The sequence below is a fragment of the Pecten maximus genome, chromosome 11, assembly GCF_902652985.1.
Source record: "Pecten maximus chromosome 11, xPecMax1.1, whole genome shotgun sequence".
NCBI classification, from domain to species: Eukaryota; Metazoa; Mollusca; class Bivalvia; order Pectinida; family Pectinidae; genus Pecten; species Pecten maximus.
The window spans coordinates 18,185,938-18,206,146 of NC_047025.1; the positions used below are offsets into that span (position 1 = coordinate 18,185,938).

Here is a 20,209-nt window from a genome sequence, read left to right on the forward strand (position 1 = left end):
CGGTGATTGGAATGGCCTTGTTTTTGTCTTTGTTATGTTAATTCCTTTGGTCAATCAGAAATCTTAGATTTTACTACAAAAAATTAAATATCTATAAACCTCATGGTTAATTATGGGGAGTAGGACTGAAATATTCTTTCCTCATGCCAGAGTATTAGTATGAATTATATGACTTTTAAATATACTTGTCTCAAAATCCAGACAACTCATATTTCCTTGACTGACCTATTTTCCTTGAATGAAAGTAATATATAACTTAGTAATCATGGAAACAGGAAATGGATGTGAATATTGAAATACTGGGTATAGTACATAGATTGGACACTTAGGAAGAATTTCCTTTGGATTAATGATGAGAACACGTGTGTTAGTATAATAAGTGATAGAAGGTACAGTGTCAGATTTATATATACCGCCTTGCCCTGATGAATTGGTTTTTACCATCAAACCTGAAAACAAAGACATAAAAACTGGTGATATATACACGACAGAATACATTCTTGTCAATTTGTTTACCAGCAGTGGCAATGAACACCTCCTTCTGGTGTATTTTAACTGACGACAATTGTCACAAATACATCAAAGGGTACATGTTAAGAGTTGGAAGGCCACTACCACCAACCAATTAGCAGGCTTCTTTATAGCGGTATCATTAAACACAGGAAACGTCATTGTCATGTATTTCTCAACTAAATTAAAGTTTTTAGGTCAGAAGTCCAAGGCTGTAGGGTTAATTTTTATACCTCCTATACTTTCCTGGTGTGTGAAAAAGGTCATTAAGTACACTTAGCATGTCGGTGCATTAATTAAAATGCAATACTTAAAAACCATAGTTTTTACTTTCAAATAAACTTTTAAGGCTTTAAATAATTTATAGCAGGAATTTTTTATGCTTTATTTTTGGAAGAAAATGACAGAGTTTTTTATGTTGCTGTGAATATGACCTTTGAGTGTCTCTCTGTGGGAATGTCATGTTTTGTATATTAGGCTTAGCATTGCAATCTCTTTCTCCACGTTTTAATCCTCTTTGTTGGAAGTATGTCTGTGTCTGCTAATTGGCAAGATGGTCTGACATCACCAGGCCACAGGAGTAAGTGACAAGTTGGCCATTACTGAGGAAATTACCATGCCCTCATGTTACTTATTTAACACAGGGAGTGTACTCCTCAGTACCATAATCAGGTTAATCCAGCGTTTTTATTGGCTGGATGTTACACAGGTTATGAAGCGATCAGTATGTTGTCAAGAGACAGAAATCTCCCACTGGTTGATGTACCTGTACACTGTTATAGTTCATGCTAACCAGTGGTGTTTTTTCATAGGTTTATTGTTTCCATGGTTATAGGATGTTGACATGGTAACCATGAATTTAGACTCATAAAAAAAAGAAAAACTTGTGAGTAATTATTTTTCCATTTAAGGTGTTGCATGACTGATAGATATAAAGTCTATAATCTTCCCTATCCAGAAGTATATGTTTTAAGAGATCGTGAGCAGATTCTTGTGAAGGTCGCAGCTGATTCAGTTCCATGTCACATCCCATCAAGATTGGTCATATCTTCTATCCTTTCTATAATGACCGTGTACATAACCATTAGAAAAAAAGGCATACATACGATGTAGATTTTTCCATTAGAAATAACACAAATACCAGTTGCAAATTTCTTCCATCATCTTCCATCTTTTTCCATCTTCTAATAATTAACAATTATTGATAAAAAAAAAAAACTGTGCATGTCGCAGTGCTAAAGCACTTTTAATGACGGTGAGACGAGCATTACCGTATGATATGCGAAGAAGGTTTCCAGTAATATTGATACTGTCTGTACATGCAATATAGGCTATTATTGCTTAACTCTCTCCACAGATATACATATATACATAAAAAAATCCTTCTCTTTACATCTGCAATGCAAGTGACAAAGGAAAACTGATTCTTTATGTAGAAGTGTTGAGAAATCATTGGAATACATCATGAATCTTTGAAATGTGAAATGGAGAAATGATGCAATTTCCCTGAGTGTATAATTTGTTGATGATGGATACACAGGAAATTGTTATAGATATATAAACTATTTATTGTCTTACAAATCAAAAAGGGCAAAGTCAATAACACATTTATACTTATTTATGAATGACATTTGCTATACAAAGAAGATATTATTGTTGTCTGTAACCTTTACCATACTAACAGGAAGTCCTTGTTGTCTGTAACCTTTACCATACTAACAGGAAGTCTTTGTTGTCTGTAACATTTACCATACTAACAGGAAGTCCTTGTTGTCTGTAACATTTACCATACTAACAGGAAGTCCTTGTTGTCTGTAACATTTACCATACAAACAGGAAGTCCTTGTTGTCTGTAACATTTATCATACTAACAGGAAGTCCTTGTTGTCTGTAACATTTACCATACAAACAGGAAGTCCTTGTTGTCTGTAACATTTATCATACTAACAGGAAGTCCTTGTTGTCTTTAACATTTACCATACTAACAGGAAGTCCTTGTTGTCTGTAACATTTACCATACAAACAGGAAGTCCTTGTTGTCTGTAACATTTACCATACTAACAGGAAGTCCTTGTTGTCTGTAACATTTACCATACTAACAGGAAGTCCTTGTTGTCTGTAACATTTACCATACTAACAGGAAGTCCTTGTTGTCTGTAACATTTACCATACAAACAGGAAGTCCTTGTTGTCTGTAACATTTACCATAACAGGAAGTCCTTGTTGTCTGTAACATTTATCATACTAACAGGAAGTCCTTGTTGTCTGTAACATTTATCATACAAACAGGAAGTCCTTGTTGTCTGTAACATTTATCATACTAACAGGAAGTCCTTGTTGTCTGTAACATTTACCATACTAACAGAAATTCCTTGTTGTCTGTAACATTTATCATACAAACAGGAAGTCCTTGTTGTCTGTAACATTTACCATAACAGGAAGTCCTTGTTGTCTGTAACATTTATCATACAAACAGGAAGTCCTTGTTTCTGTAACATTTACCATACTAACAGGAAGTCCTTGTTGTCTGTAACATTTATCATACAAACAGGAAGTCCTTGTTGTCTGTAACATTTATCATACAAACAGGAAGTCCTTGTTGTCTGTAATATTTACCATACTAACAGGAAGTCCTTGTTTCTGTAACATTTATCATACAAACAGGAAGTCCTTGTTGTCTGTAACATTTACCATACAAACAGGAAGTCCTTGTTGTCTGTAACATTTACCATACTAACAGGAAGTCCTTGTTGTCTGTAACATTTACCATACAAACAGGAAGTCCTTGTTGTCTGTAACATTTATCATACAAACAGGAAGTCCTTGTTGTCTGTAACATTTATCATACTAACAGGAAGTCCTTGTTGTCTGTAACATTTATCATACAAACAGGAAGTCCTTGTTGTCTGTAAAATTTAACATACTAACAGGAAGTCCTTGTTTCTGTAACATTTATCATACAAACAGGAAGTCCTTGTTGTCTGTAACATTTACCATACTAACAGGAAGTCCTTGTTGTCTAACATTTGCCATACAAACAGGAAATCCTTGTTGTCTGTAACATTTACCATACTAACAGGAAGTCCTTGTTGTCTGTAACATTTACCATACAAACAGGAAGTCCTTGTTGTCTGTAACATTTATCATACAAACAGGAAGTCCTTGTTGTCTATAACATTTACCATACAAACAGGAAGTCCTTGTTGTCTGTAACATTTATCATACAAACAGGAAGTCCTTGTTGTCTGTAATATTTACCATACTAACAGGAAGTCCTTGTTTCTGTAACATTTATCATACAAACAGGAAGTCCTTGTTGTCTGTAACATTTACCATACAAACAGGAAGTCCTTGTTGTCTGTAACATTTACCATACTAACAGGAAGTCCTTGTTGTCTGTAACATTTACCATACAAACAGAAAGTCCTTGTTGTCTGTAACATTTATCATACAAACAGGAAGTCCTTGTTGTCTGTAACATTTATCATACTAACAGGAAGTCCTTGTTGCCTGTAACATTTATCATACAAACAGGAAGTCCTTGTTGTCTGTAAAATTTAACATACTAACAGGAAGTCCTTGTTTCTGTAACATTTATCATACAAACAGGAAGTCCTTGTTGTCTGTAACATTTACCATACTAACAGGAAGTCCTTGTTGTCTGTAACATTTGCCATACAAACAGGAAATCCTTGTTGTCTGTAACATTTACCATACAAACAGGAAGTCCTTGTTGTCTGTAACATTTACCATACTAACAGGAAGTCCTTGTTATCTGTAACATTTACCATACAAACAGGAAGTCCTTGTTGTCTGTAACATTTATCATACAAACAGGAAGTCCTTGTTGTCTATAACATTTACCATACAAACAGGAAGTCCTTGTTGTCTATAACATTTACCATACAAACAGGAAGTCCTTGTTTCTGTAACATTTACCATACAAACAGGAAGTCCTTGTTTCTGTAACATTTACCATACAAACAGGAAGTCCTTGTTGTCTGTAACATTTATCATACAAACAGGAAGTCCTTGTTGTCTGTAACATTTATCATACTAACAGGAAGTCCTTGTTGTCTGTAACATTTACTATACAAACAGGAAGTCCTTGTTGTCTGTAACATTTACTATACTAACAGGAAGTCCTTGTTGTCTGTAACATTTATCATACAAACAGGAAGTCCTTGTTGTCTGTAACATTTATCATACAAACAGGAAGTCATATACATCCTTTCCTGAGGAAGTCGTGAAGAGCACATAGCATTCAGTTCCTACGTAGGTACGTGTTTACATGTGTTCATATTCATATGTTCACCTTTTGTCAAATCACATGTCTGTCATATACCCAGTTTAAGTTTTCCATGTCAAGGTCATGCAAGGTCACTGCATGTTGCTGAATTTGGTTTATTTTGTTTAACGTCCTATTACAGTCCAGGGTCATTTAAGGACGTGCCTGGTTTTGGAGGTGGAGGAAAGCCGGAGTTTCCAGACAAAAATCACTGACCTACGGTCAGTACCAGGCGACTTCCCCACGTGGGTTTCGAACTCGTAACCCAGACATTTGGAGGGCTAGTGATAAAGTGTTGGGACACCTTTACCACAGTGGCCGAAGATAGAAAATCAACTATTTCTGTTTAAACACCTAGCAACTACATTCTTTAATAGATTATTATCAAACTTTATACTAAAAGTCGATCATGCAATAGTTGCCTCTTACATTGATGTGTTTCAGGGTTTCAAGGGCAAGGTCACTGTGCTAAATATAGAAAAAAATCGTTTATTGATAAATTTTGATGGAAGTTATAATTACACAAAATAAAGTTATATATATAGACAAAAATACCGCTTTTACACATATAAATACCCAGAACATTAGTTTTTGTGCTTCAGGGTTCCAAGTCAAAGTCACTTCATAAAACACCGTCCCATCCCTTCCTGTCGCCTTCCGTCGCTTCCTAATTCAATTTTCCTCAAACTTTACACAAATGTCAAATATGAGAATATTTCTGACATCACTGTGTTCGAGGGTTCGAAGGTCTAGGCCAAACTTACTGTTTCTAAATATAGAAAATCATCAATTGATTCAATTTAAATACTTCATTCTTTCATATATTTTGGTCAAACTTTATGCAAAGGTCACATGGCAGCAGAGGCATTTATATCTTACAGACATTTTCTTGTTAAACAAATATTGATCAAACTTCATATATTGGTCAAGTTTGAGAATACAGATGTTCCTAGAATGAGTTTGTGTTTCAGGGTTCCAAGGTCAAGGTCAAGGTCACTTACTATTTTAAGAAAATCTTTGTTAGCACTCTAGCCAGCTCCTTTCTTTTTAATCAAACAATTATTTGTCAAGCATGAGAAAACCTCAAACAAGATGGCGTCATGACATATTGCAGGTTATTTCAGTGAGTAAAGTTAGCATGAAAGGGAATTGATTTCCTGTGTTTTCTAAGTTGAAAACATTTGAAATTTTTGCTTCCTTTTGTCTTTATCATAACCAAATACTTATACAATACTTATACAAAGGAGAGAAAATGACTGATGGGCATTAATTGTACAATTTAAACTTAACTTAAGATATCTTTAATCAATATTATCTGATATATAAACTATGAATACAATTACATAATGGGTCAAGTAGATTTTCTTTCATATTTCTATGATATTACATATGTAGTTGAATGTCTTTTTGAAGATGACACTGCCTTATATACATATTCTTATCTACTTGAATGTGATGGTTTTTCCATTGTGTGTATTGTGATGTCTACCGGTGATATGAGACAGGTGTCGCTGGAACAGGCCACACAGACTGCCACAACCCACATAATGAACAGTGGATATAAAATCAAATTCATTTAGACATAATCTTGTTTAAAACCTGTGCCATTCATTTCAAACACATGCTGTATATACATGATATATTTGGAACAATTTCCAAGAAAAAAACAACAGGTTTTATTTTTTATGATGACATAACATGCAATAGTATCATTAACACCTTCTATTGTTAATAGGAACACAGTCAAAACCTATTACAAGGTAGCCGTTATATCACGGAGGGACACATCTCTTACAAGGCCAGTTATAACAAACACACACCCAAATAACACCATCACAAGGCTTCCTTGGATGTACCCCTTTGTAACAAAAAAATCCTCACAAGGTCAGCTCCATAGAAGAGAGCATTCCTCATAATGTCACATCATAGAACTGAGCATTCCTCACAAGGTCACATCACAGAGCATTCCTTATAAGGTCACATCACAGAGCATTCCTCACAAGGTCACATCACGGAGCATTCCTCACAAGGTCACATCACAGAGCATTCCTCATAAGGTCACATCACAGAGCACTCCTCACAAGGTCACATCACAGAGCATTCCTCATAAGGTCACATCACAGAGCATTCCTCACAAGGTCACATCACAGAGCATTCCTCATAAGGTCACATCACAAAGCATTCCTCACAAGGTCACATCACAGAGCATTCCTTATAAGGTCACATCACAGAGCATTCCTCACAAGGTCACATCACAGAGCATTCCTCACAAGGTCACATCACATCACATTTCCTTACAAGGTCACATCATAAAGCAGAAAATTCCTCACTTGCAATTGGTCCCTATAGTTTTGCATATTGCATTTTGGGACCGATCGGAAAATAACATGGCTAACAGGCAACCATCTTTGAATTTGACAATTGAAGTTTGTTATCACTATTTCTAAGAAAGTACTGAAAGGAGCGTTCTCAAACTTCATATGAAAGTTTACCTTGGTCCCTAGTTGTGTATATTGCATTTTGTAATAAATTGGAAAACAACATGGCTGACAGTCAGCTGTCTTGGATTTTGACAATTGAAATTTGTAATCATTATTTATCCGAAAGTGCTATAGGGATCTTTCTCAAATTTCATACGTGAGTTCCCCTTGGTCATTAGTTGCGCATATTACATTTTGGGACCAATCTGAGAACAACATGGTCAACAGGCAGTCATCTTGGATTTTGACAATTGAAGTTTGTTACTGCAGAGGTTCCTGTTGATCCCTATAGTAATGCATTTTCCTGTATAGGGCCAACCTGACAACAACATGACCAACAGGCAGTCATTTTGGATTTTAACAATTGAAACTTCATTAACAAGTTTTTAAAGTACTAAATGGCTTAGTCATTCCCAAATTTAAATGTTACCCTTGGTCTCCAGTTGTGTATGCAAGTCTGATTGAAAGAACTTAATGGATGACAAAGTGTATAGCCATCTTGGATTTTGATAATTGCATGTTGCTTCTGCTATATAGTGTTATGTAAAAATATTAAATGTTTTGAAGGAAGAGTGAAAAAAGGGAAAAGAAGAGAAAATATCAGCCTTTCATTTGACTGATATGGATCATTCAATGGTGGGTGCCAAGATCCCTCTGGGAGCTCTTGTCAATGTCCTCATTAAAAGTCAATGACACAAGCAGGGATTTCCATTATAAAAATCATAAATTCAAAAAGTATGTTATCTTTAAAAATTAGATAAGTAATTTTGTGTTTTCTATGTGGATGAGTAGGTCAGACAATGAGTAGGTATATGATGATAGAGTTGTAGCCATGTTCCTTACAATCAATCAGGGCTGCTACTGCAGCTCTACAAAAGCTGCTTAAGATAGGCTTATACTGCCATAAACACGGCTTCAAACAGACAGCAAAAACCAGCTCCAATATATAGACATATCAATAATATTCATTGATTTTTAAAACTTTTTCTCAGCCTTGTTATGTTTGTCATGATTTTAATGGCCATTAGGGTATAAACAAAAGCATAATTCTCAAAAAACTAATATACAGACATTATCAATAATACTTATTGATTAAAACAAATGTCCCATGTCACATCATCAAAAATTACACAGCACATGGGGGAAGTCTTATTACCATGATGAACGCGACGCATGGGATCATGACGTAAGCTTAATGGTCAAGACATCATTCCTCTCAGCCACTGTCCAGTTTCATTCAGCATGTTATTTTTAAAACAATTACATATTTAGATGTATTATAGATAATCATTTATTTCAATTCAGAATGCTTTAAATTTCAAGAGACCGACATGTTCATATCATGTATTGATTTTTTTCGAAAACACATTTTTTATTTCGGGAGTCTGACATGTAGGTACAATTATACATTTACATGACAACCATTATAATGTAAGCAAAAAGTGAACCTATTGATCCAGCTCTCTCTAGACAACAATCCCCGGTATTGATCAGCTGTATGTTCCCCTTCCACGAGCAAGCTTAATTTCAGTTGGGGGAAAATTACAACAAAAGGTGTAAGCTGCTGATAAAAAAAGCTTTCAGCAAAACTTTGGATGAATTCCAATTCTTAACATCGTTTGAGGGCGGAGTTTAGTTACATACTAATCTATCTAAACCCTACCGAAGCGACAGCTAGGTGGAGAATGAGAAAAAAAATTGTCTTCAATTTAATCCAACGATATTACAAAAATTCTCCCGTCACAACGACGTCAATTAAATGGCGCATAGAGCTGAAAGAGAGGCTACATTACATGGAGTACAAAATGTATGTCAAACTAACAAGATGGTAGACGGCTCGGGCGTAATGGTTTTAAAGGACATGTTTTATGCCATCATATTAAAACGCACACTGTCTGTTGTCATGGTAATGTAAGGTTACCTGAAAAACAAGGCTTCATTTAATTTTCCTTTAATCTCAACTGTCACTTTTCCATCTCCTTGTGAAAATTTGATACCAACAGACACACAGGGTAGTTTTTTGCTTCACCATCATTTTGCATATAGAAGACGGAGGGGGAACAATTAAATTAAAGAATTTCCAAATTTATGAAATTGGATTCTTTTCCCTGAGGAAGAAAGTGATTATTAATCTAGTCTACTTTGAGGTTGACGATTATACCAATTGAATTAGTCGCGCTTCACATGCTAATTTTGCCAACATGTCTTGGTGCTCATGCCTAGAATTTTTGCGGCACATTATGTCACCCCAACACTGTAGTTGTTATAACACCGAAAACAAAAAAGTGCTTCCAGTCAGAGACAAGTTTTTTTCTCAAAATAATTTGAACATTTCTTCTGCGTCTGTTTAATGTGACGGGTTCCAGACAGTATTAGACGATGTTTTTTGCTTGTGTTACTTGTAAACATGAGACTTGCTCAGCAGGTTGGTGCCAGCCAGTGGGCACTCATTAAGGGTGTAGGCTAGCAACAAGTCACCTCTAAAACCAATAACATTGATTTAACGTTTTAAATTAATTAGTCTCGATCAATACATTGAAACCTGTCTAGACCAGATCTTGTGACCTTTGAACTTTTCAGTAAATTGTCTTCTCTGTCACATACTTGGATAAATTGATAAAATACAAAAAAGACAAAGCACATGGATGATATGTGTGCACAGTTATAGAGAAGTGTGGTCAATAAGGTGGATATAGGTGGTGGTGTAATGTGTTTTCTAAGGTGGAGTGTAGCTACATTGAAGTATCCAATCCCTCTAAGACAGATGGATTGTCACTTGGTTTCAAACACTCAAATGAAAAAACATTATAAGGAATGAATTTGTGGTAAAGAAATCTGACCAGGGCTGAATTAAACCTGAGGTAGTCCACGCTCTTAGATTTGGTTGTACACTTTGAAATTTGTTCCTAATTCCCTTGCTATTTTGTCCCAATCCCTGCTCTATTAAATCTGTTATTGCCTTTCAGTAGTACAAAAGTATTTAGAAACAGACTCATTTTCTGTATAACTCCTTACTTCACAGCTTCATCATTCTGCTATTAATCCCATCAGATATATTTTATGTTCAATAAACATTCAAATTTTATGTAGCCTTTAAAGTTATAACCAGACTGGAGAGCATCTCCTTCTGTCTATCCATCAATCTGTCCATCGTCTGTCTGTACAGTTTTTTTCTGTGTATTAATGCCCTTTTTTGTAAATACTTGGGTCAATATTTTCAAGCATGAAACAAACTCTAAATACAGTAGTGTAAAGAGTTTTGCCCCTTTTAGAGTATTGCCCCTTTTAGAGTATTGCCCCTTTTAGAGTATTGCCCCTTTTAGAGTATTGCCCCTTTTAGAGTATTGCCCTTTTAGAGTATTGCCCCTTTTAGAGTATTGCCCCTTTTAGAGTATTGCCCCTTTTAGAGTATTGCCCTTTTAGAGTATTGCCCCTTTTAGAGTATTGCCTCTTTTAGAGTATTGCCCTTTTAGGATATTGACCCTTTCTTAATATTTAGTCGAATTTTGTAGAGCATAGTTCTTGTAGCCATTGGTTCACAATTCTAGTTTATCCGTTAATGATTGGTGTTTTGTGTTTTCAGTTGCTGTCCCATTGTAAGCCCGAATCTTCAGCCCTAAGGAGTTATAACAGCAGTATTTACTCCAGAAAAATTCAAGGATGAATTCAAAAGAAAGGAACATGAACCTGACATTTATTGACAGGAAAGAAAGAAAAATCCAAAGTCCCTTGAGGGAGGTAGTTAGTCCCACAGGTCATCTGTATTTTCCAATAGGATCTTCAGGTCAGAGTTCAGCAGAAACTTTCCAAGGTCAAAGGTCACCACAATCGGAGAATCGAGACCTCACTCAAAGATTAAGTGACAGTCAAGAAGATGCAAGTAATAATAATGGATTAAGTTTGACTGACAGCACTTATTTTGGCAATCCTTTTCCTGGGAGTCTTACATCAGAACAGGAAGCAGAATTATTACGCGAACTTGAACAGGATTCTGTAACAGAATCTTCTGGCCAGTTACAGTTTGACATGCGATATATTGACAGGAAAGAAACAAATATGCAAGACTTTTCACAGCACGGGACAGAAGATTCACTGAAAAAATTGTCAGGTTCTCACCAAAATGAACAGCTGGACAAAACTGCCATGACAGGAAATCAAGAAAACCATGTGAGGACATTTTCAAATTCTATTTCCATGGAGATAAGTAGTCCCATGAATTCACCCTACATAAGTGTGCTGTCAAACCCCCTGAGTTTTAAAGATGAAGATGAGGAAGAGAAATGTGATTCCCTAGATAGAGCTTACGAAATTCGTAGTACCACTTCTGTAATGTTATTCCAAGAGAGAAATCTGTTTGCGGATGATAAGGAGGAAGCTGATGCTGCAGAAACAAGCAGTGAGGAAATAGGGGAGGGCTCAGTCCAACTGGAGTGTTCTGATAGTTGGAGGTCAGAGTCCATGGCTGCCAAGCTTTGGAGACAGGCTGATTCACAGTCGTCATCAGCATCTGAAGACCTGCCAGATGTGGAAGTCTTCCCTGCGGTAGCATCGATGGAAGACATCAAAGGAACCTCAGAGGAACAGAAATCTTTGACAGTTCAGGAAAGTTACATTGCTACATCTGTTGAGCCTTCACATTCCAGGATAGCTATATCCAATTCGGTGTCTTGTACAGGAGATGTCGGTATGGATCAGGATCACACATCATCGCCTTCCTATCATGAGGACGTGAGTCAAGAAGTTAAAGAAGAATTTGTATCAAACACAAGTATGCCTCAGATGGCAGAACAAATGTCTGCAACGACCACACAAACAAAACCAGCACCAGTAAAGATGATCGAGGTGGAAAGAAAATTTGTCATCACCACCAAAAGTGTGGACAAACTGAAGGAGCTGGGGGCATTGTTGAATGTGGAGAAAACATTTACAGACAGGTATTACGATGATCCAAAATATTCCCTGACCTTACAAAACTGTTGGCTTAGGAAGAGAAACGAGGACTGGGAACTTAAGGTGACCAGGCACGTGTCATGTAAACTATCAACACATAATGAGGAAATCACAAAGGAAAGGGAAATTGTCAAGTATCTCATACAACATTATAACATGGAAGGATTCTCCGAGGAACTTAGTGCGACAGAACTCGTGAAAATCATTGGCCTGGAAGAATTTGCAACTTTCACAACTCATCGTCAGAGCTACAGTCTTCCCGAGTGTACTGTCGACCTTGATATTACAGATTTTGGTTTCCAGGTGGGAGAAATAGAAGTAATGGTTGCTCATGAGAGCAGAATTCCATCGGCATTAAACACAATCGAGGATATGGCAAAGAAGTTAGGTAAGTTGAATCTTACGTTTCTTTACGGCTTTTGAAATGTTTAAGTACTTTTCCTTATTGTGTTAAATGAATTAAATTAATCTTTTTGTATTATCCTTGATATGTGATGGAGGTGTAAAGTAAGTGGACTGGTGTGGTTCGTACCAAAGTGTTAGATATGGTTTCTCTCACTTTCTCGGTTAAGTTAGAGCGGCAGATTGTCATAGGCTAGGACTAGAGCTATTATCATGGTCCGTAGTTTGTTCTGAAATGTGGACATATAAGACATGACCACCAACATAAAGTACTTCTACTCAACCATGATGTCTCAATGACTTTCTCTAATGAGGTGTGTATAATTGTACCAGTAACTGGTGAATGATCCAGGCCCATGGGGCCTCTTGATCATGCATTTTGTGAAGTAGACAGAATTGTTGAAAAAGAAAAAAACAAAAAATTTGTTTAAAACATGCTAAATTTCTTTTTTAAATCGCAAAATTTCTATATGATGTTTCTTGGGTCATCAAAATGCTTATATACAGAATACTTATCAAGCTGGTAGCTAATTCAGAGACTTACATCAGAGACACACATCGGCCTATATATAAGCGTCACATAGCCTTTGTGCTATCTCATTAAATCAATTTCACAACAAATTACAATTATTACTATTCCCAAGATGTTATGTTTATTACTTGGAAGAAAGACGAGTTCTTTTTAAACATATGTTTCATATTGAGATTTTAAAAGTATAAGCAGAATTATGGATATTTTGAATTCTAGTTCACACACTCCAATGTAAGATATTTTTTGATGTTGAAATATTTAATGTGGTTTTGTTGATAAGAAAACATTTAATTTAAGTGATAAATCTGTAATCTTCAGATCTTCACCAGCTCACTGTCAGGTGTGTCTATCAGGACTACCAGCCTCATCAATCATCATAAAAGTCATTTTCCATGTGTTTCTTAAACATGCTTACAAACCTGATTATTGTTGAAATTCCTTGCAAATTCTATCAAGATTATCTGAAGAGTAGAAAAGTATTCTCAACTGAGATGTAATTTCATGTTTAATGATTTTTATAGAAAAAGAAAAAAAAATAAACTTTATTAAAATACAAGTACATAGCTATTCTGCCAAACATTACAGTTGTTATTATTATAACCCCTGGTTTGTGAATCATAACCACTGGTTTGTGAATCATAGCCCCTGGTTTGTGAATCATAACCCCTGGATTGAGAATCGTAACCCCTGGTTTGAGAATCGTAACCCCTGGTTTGAGAATCGTAACCCCTGGTTTGAGAATCGTAACCCCTGGTTTGAGAATTGTAACCCCTGGTTTGAGAATCATAACCCCTGGATTGAGAATCGTAACCCCTAGTTTGAGAATCTTAACCCCTGGTTTGAGAATCGTAACCCCTGGTTTGAGAATCGTAACCCCTGGTTTCAGAATCGTAACCGCTGGTTTGAGTATCATAACCCATGGTTTGAGAATCGTAACCCCTGGTTTATGAAGCGGGATCCTGTCTTCCTATCATTTGTGTACAGTACTACACTCATGGTCATCCCATTATAGTTACTGATTATTGACAAAGTTTGACAAAACCTCACTTGTACATTTTCATCAGACATATCTTGTTTGAATATTGGCATGAGTAGTCAAAGGACCTGTTAAAGGTTACATTGATTTTTGCCCACGAGCCAATTTAATAATTACCGGGTGATATTTGTAGTACTATATGAGACAACCCATGAAATATGTTTAAAAAATCAAAAGGTCCTAGGGGCCTGTTCCATGACCATTTTAATATCACCCTACATGGGAGTGTGACAGGGTTCCATTTTTAGGTCATCTGACCCGAAGGGTCAGGATGACCTATAGTCATCATGCTTCGTCTGTCGTTGTGCGCCGTCCCCCGTCTGCCCTGCGCAGTGTGTCGTGCGTAAACTTTTCACATTTCAAACTTCACCATGGCAGCCATCTTGAAAAACACATTTTAAACTTCTTTCACCAGTTCCACTGGTGCCATTGAGCTGAAAATTGGTGAGGATGTTAAGGAAGGAGAGCCAACAAAGTGTTGTTATTTTTCAGGTCGATCAGAAATCCAAATTGGCCGCCATGGCAGCCGTCTTGAAAAACACATTTTAAACTTCTTCTCCAGTTCCACTGGTGCCATTGAGCTGGAAATTGTTGAGGATGTTAAGGAAGGAGAGCCAACAAAGTGTTGCTATTTTTCGGCCTCGTAAAAAAATTGACATGGGAGCCATGGCAGCCATTTTGTAACATGATTGCGCAATCATGGTTTTCCTGAACAACACCTATATATTTCAAACTTCTTCTCAAATTCCACCAGTGGGATTCAGCTCTAACTTACCAGGAATGATCCTGAGATAGTCTTGATCAAGTGTTGTTATTTTTCGGGTTGGTCTAAATTCCAAGATGGGCACCATGGCAAACATTGCCACTATACTCGCTACAGAGAATGCATACTACAATAGTATAAGGGTCTTTAATTTAGAGTCAGATGACCGTTAAGGCCCTTGGGCCTCTTGTTAGTCAAAATAACACACATTTAACTTTTTTTGCTTCAAAAAGTTACCATTTTCTTTAGAGTGATATTTACTGAAAATCATAGATGCATTTATGCTACAAAAAAATATCTATTAAAAAAATTACACAGTCTTAAACCCCAAAAATACCTAATTTTTTAAGCCAATTTTAAGCCATGTTCACTTTTTACGGAATTGGTACAACTACTTCCGGTTCTTGTACACCCAAAATATTTGGCAATTATTTGGACCATCATGTTAAATATCTATGGTGAAAATTTTAGAAAAATTGAAACCCGGTAAAGTTGTCATATACAACAACCTGCATGGAGGTACTTTTCAAAATAGCCCTGCAGGTTGGGCGTAAGAATTGTATCTGTTGCCCCCATTGCATGATCGTAAGAGGCGACTAAATTTCGGATCTTATCTTTTCTCTTCTTTCTTAGCAACTTTCTTCTTCCGAATATCTCCCTTGACAATGCCTCACTTTTGGCCTTTAGTTAAGCGTTCGCCCCTGTGAGGAAGGCTTTGGGTTCTGTCCCCTGGAAGAGACATACCAAAGTCTTTAAAATGGTAGTTGCTACTCCTGCTTAGCGCTCAGCATTTTAGGAGTGGGACAACTGGTTCACCCATTGTCAGTATAATGTGACCGGGTGGGGTGTCCTGCTGGGTGTCTTCGACAGTTGCTTAGTGAGGTAGCACTATAAATCGGCAAAAGTTCCTGCCTATCACAAGGAGACATAACACAGACATACCGCAGTCTCCTAAAACACAGTACCTGGCAACTGCCCCACGTAGGTTTCGAACTCGCAACCCAGAGGTGGAGGGCTAGTGATAAAGTGTCGGGTGAAGGGTCTTATGGTGCTTTACCAAAATTGTGAATTTCATGACCCTGGGGTCTCACATTTGCCCCTGGGGAGGGGGTAAACTTTACAATAGTTTATATAGGGAAAACACATTTTTGACAATCATTTGTTTGATTTCTATTGGAATTCATTCTAACTTTCTTAACATTATCAGCATGGGATGACAGCTTAATGCTATGCACATGTTAGCCCTCGCAGATCCCTTGGACTGATGGGTGGGGCTAAAAAGGGTCAATTAGATTAACTGAAATATTTCAAATCTCAGGTGACCGTTAAGGCCCATGGGCATCTTGTTTTAGTAGATTTTTGTTGTTGCATAAATGCATCGATGATTTTCAGTAAATATCACTCTAAAGAAAATAACTTTTTGTAGCAAAAAAAGTTAAATGTTCGTTATTTTGACTAAAAATGGAACCCTGTCACATTCCCATGTAGGGTGATATTAAAATGGTCATGGAACAGGCCCCTGGGACCTTTTGAATATTTTAAACATATTTCATGGGTTGTCTCATATAGTACTACAATTATCACCTGGTAATTATTAAATTGGCTCGTGGGCAAAAATCAATGTAACCTTTAACAGGTCCTTTGAAGGTCACTGTTACTTAAAATAGAATTATGCTTTGTCCTACAGACTTATTTTGATAAAACTTCGAAGACAACTTCCTAGATAAGGTAACATCGGACAAACTTGTAACACATTTGAGTATCGGTGTTAACAGTTAAAAATGTGGTCAGGTGGAATATCGGTAATGCACTTACCTTTCACCTAGGCAGCCTCGGTTAAAAAAGTACGAGGTCACCTGCTCAATCACATTGGTTTCCTCTGAGTACCCTGGTTTCTTCCAACATGAAGACTCCCCTCATGGGCTTCCATCCCAGCCAACAAGAGTGCTTAATAAAAGTTGGTATAACTTGTTTCACAGTTGTAGAATAGATACAGTTTATGGTTAGGGTACCAGTGTACAGTAAAAATGCCCAATTCTGAAAAATAATGTTTTAGAAATGTAAACATAGCCAGTTAACACTACATATTACCTATAATAAAGTATATATATATTTGTAATCTATACAACATTTGCAATATTAATACATCTCTGAAGTATAAGTAAACATATTTTTTCTGTTTTTCAGAACTGTGAATACCATGATAACGACTTCAAAAAACCTAAAAAATTGCAAAATATCATGATATTTGACCCAAAATGACACAATTCTCTACACATTTTTTTTTTCTGAAACCCATTTGAAATCAAATATCTCTATCTCAAAGACAGAATTAATCTTGTTTTGACATATATATATGTTGCATATTAAGTTTTCCTGCAATCTTACCTTCACTATAATAATGCACCATTTTTCGCTGTAGGAAAAACTAAATTTGCAGTGTAAATTTTATATCCTTAACCAATTTATTTATTTAAGTTTAAAAAATGTGAAGCCTGTACGAACTTCTTCATAATGAATATAACAAATATAGTGTACATTTATTTTTTTCATTCTTTATGCATATAATAATAATAATAGTTCTATTTTGATGAAGATTTCAGTGACTGGTTGAGGTCAAGGTCACTGTTGTCTCTAATATAATTTCATCCTAGCACTCTCTATTATCAGTCTAGCAGCTATGTTAGGAGGTGAATCATGCAAACATTTACCAGATGGAGGGCTATTCAAATCACCCTGCATCATTGGTCCGTCTTCAACAATCCTTGTAAAAAAAATAAAATGGTCATCAGGCAGCCATCTTGGATTTTGATAATTTAGGTTTGTTATCGCTTTTTCTTGGAAAACTTATCGAGGGATATTTCTCAAACTTCAAGTGTATGTTCCCCATGGGCCCTAGTTGTGCCAATTCAGTTTTTATTTTTGATCAGAAAAACAAAATGCCCGACAGGCAGCCATCTTGGATTTTGAGAATTGAAGTTTGTTATGGCTATTTATTGAAAAGAACTGAAGGGATGTTTCTCAAACTTCACATGTAGGTTTCACTTGTTCTTGTTATGTGATTATAAAGAAAGAAGGGAAAAGTAGAGAGAAGATCAGTCTGACATAGAACAAATATAGATCATTCAATGGCGGGATGCCAATATCCCTCTTAGATCTTTTGTAAAGGGTTCCTGTGGGGTTAGCTGTAGGTGAAAGATTATAATCTGTTGATTGATTGTGCATTGCTTGTCACTAATTGACAGGTCTGACCTAAGAATATGTAGCAGGGGACTTTAAAGAAGCATTTGATTGCTATTAATTGGCAGAGATTTTGTCACTAAGCCCTTAGTCAGGCTAGTTGAGATGGGGGGGGGGGGGGGGAGCTGCCCCTGGTCATTGGATAGTGATATTTCATAATATACAGGACCTGATGGAGCTACAAGAGTAGATTCACCTTTCCCCTGGAAGCTGTCCGAGGTGGGGCAGCTACTATGTGTGCCGATTTATGTATGATGTTTCTCTGGAAGGAAATTAAATTGGAAACTAACATCACCCACAATTATCTCCTCTCTAGTCCATTATTCCCCTACACAAATGAAGCAAGCCCTTGGGGGTTCTCCTCAAAAATTACTCATGATGTTCAGAGACACCTAACACAGACTTGTCCTAGTACAGGCCTCCCCCAGAGTCCCCCTTAATTACCTATGTATATCACTACTTAGTGATCTGTATTCATGGGTGTATGAACAGTTAGGCTAATGTTGTAGTCATACACAAATTACTGCACTGTTGAATATACATCACATACAACTAGTCATACGTCCCATACAACTAGTCATACATCACATACAGCTAGTCATATGTCACATACAACTAGTCATACATCACATACAACTCGTCATATGTCACATACAACAAGTCATACATCACATACAACTAGTCATACATCACATACAACTAGTCATACATCACATACAACTAGTCATACATCACATACAGCTAGTCATACATCACATACAACTAGTCATACATCACATACAACTAGTCATACATCACATACAACTAGTCATACATCACATACAACTAGTCATGTCACATACAACTAGTCATACATCACACACAACTAGTCATACATCACATACAACTAGTCATACATCACATACAACTAGTCATACATCACATACAGCTAGTCATACATCACATACAACTAGTCATACATCACATACAACTAGTCATACATCACATACAACAAGTCATACATCACATACAACTAGTCATACATCACATACAACAAGTCATACATCACACACAACAAGTCATACATCACATACAACTAGTCATATGTCACATACAACTAGTCATACATCACATACAACTAGTCATACACCACATACAACAAGTCATACATCGCATACAACTAGTCATACATCACATACAACTAGTCATACATCACATACAACTAGTCATACGTCATATACCACTAGTCATACGTCACATACAACTAGTCATACGTCACATACAACTAATCATACATCACAGACAACTAGTCATATGTCACATACAACTAGTCATACATCACATACAACAAGTCATACGTCACATACAACTAGTCATGCGTCACATATAACTAGTCATACATCACATACAACTAGTCATACATCACAAACAACTAGTCATACATCACAGACAACTAGTCATACGTCACATACAACTAGTCATACATCACACACCACTAGTCATACATCACACACCACTAGTCATACATCACACACCACTAGTCATACATCACACACCACTAGTCATATGTCACACACCACTAGTCATATGTCACACACCACTAGTCATATGTCACACACCACAAGTCATACGTCACACACCACTAGTCATACACCACATACAACTAGTCATACATCACACACCACTAGTCATACATCACACACCACTAGTCATATGTCACACCACTAGTCATATGTCACACACCACTAGTCATATGTCACACACCACTAGTCATATGTCACACACCACTAGTCATATATCACACACCACTAGTCATATGTCACATACCACTAGTCATACATCACATACAACTAGTCATATGTCACATACAACTAGTCATACACCACATACAACTAGTCATATGTCACACACCACTAGTCATACATCACATACAACTAGTCATATGTCACATACAACTAGTCATACGTCACATACAACTAGTCATACATCACATACAACTAGTCATGTCACATACAACTAGTCATACATC

General features: G+C 36.5%; 1 protein-coding gene across 1 annotated transcript in view; it reads left to right on the forward strand.

Moving 5' to 3' along the window:
* Positions 1-20,209, forward strand: part of LOC117337185 — a 207,918-nt gene that overhangs the window by 142,745 nt on the left and 44,964 nt on the right. The window contains exon 4 of the mRNA XM_033898034.1: positions 10,862-12,616. Within this exon, the coding sequence (XP_033753925.1) occupies positions 10,939-12,616 (1,678 nt within the window). The 5' untranslated portion in view covers positions 10,862-10,938. The remainder of the gene's footprint in view (positions 1-10,861; positions 12,617-20,209) is intronic.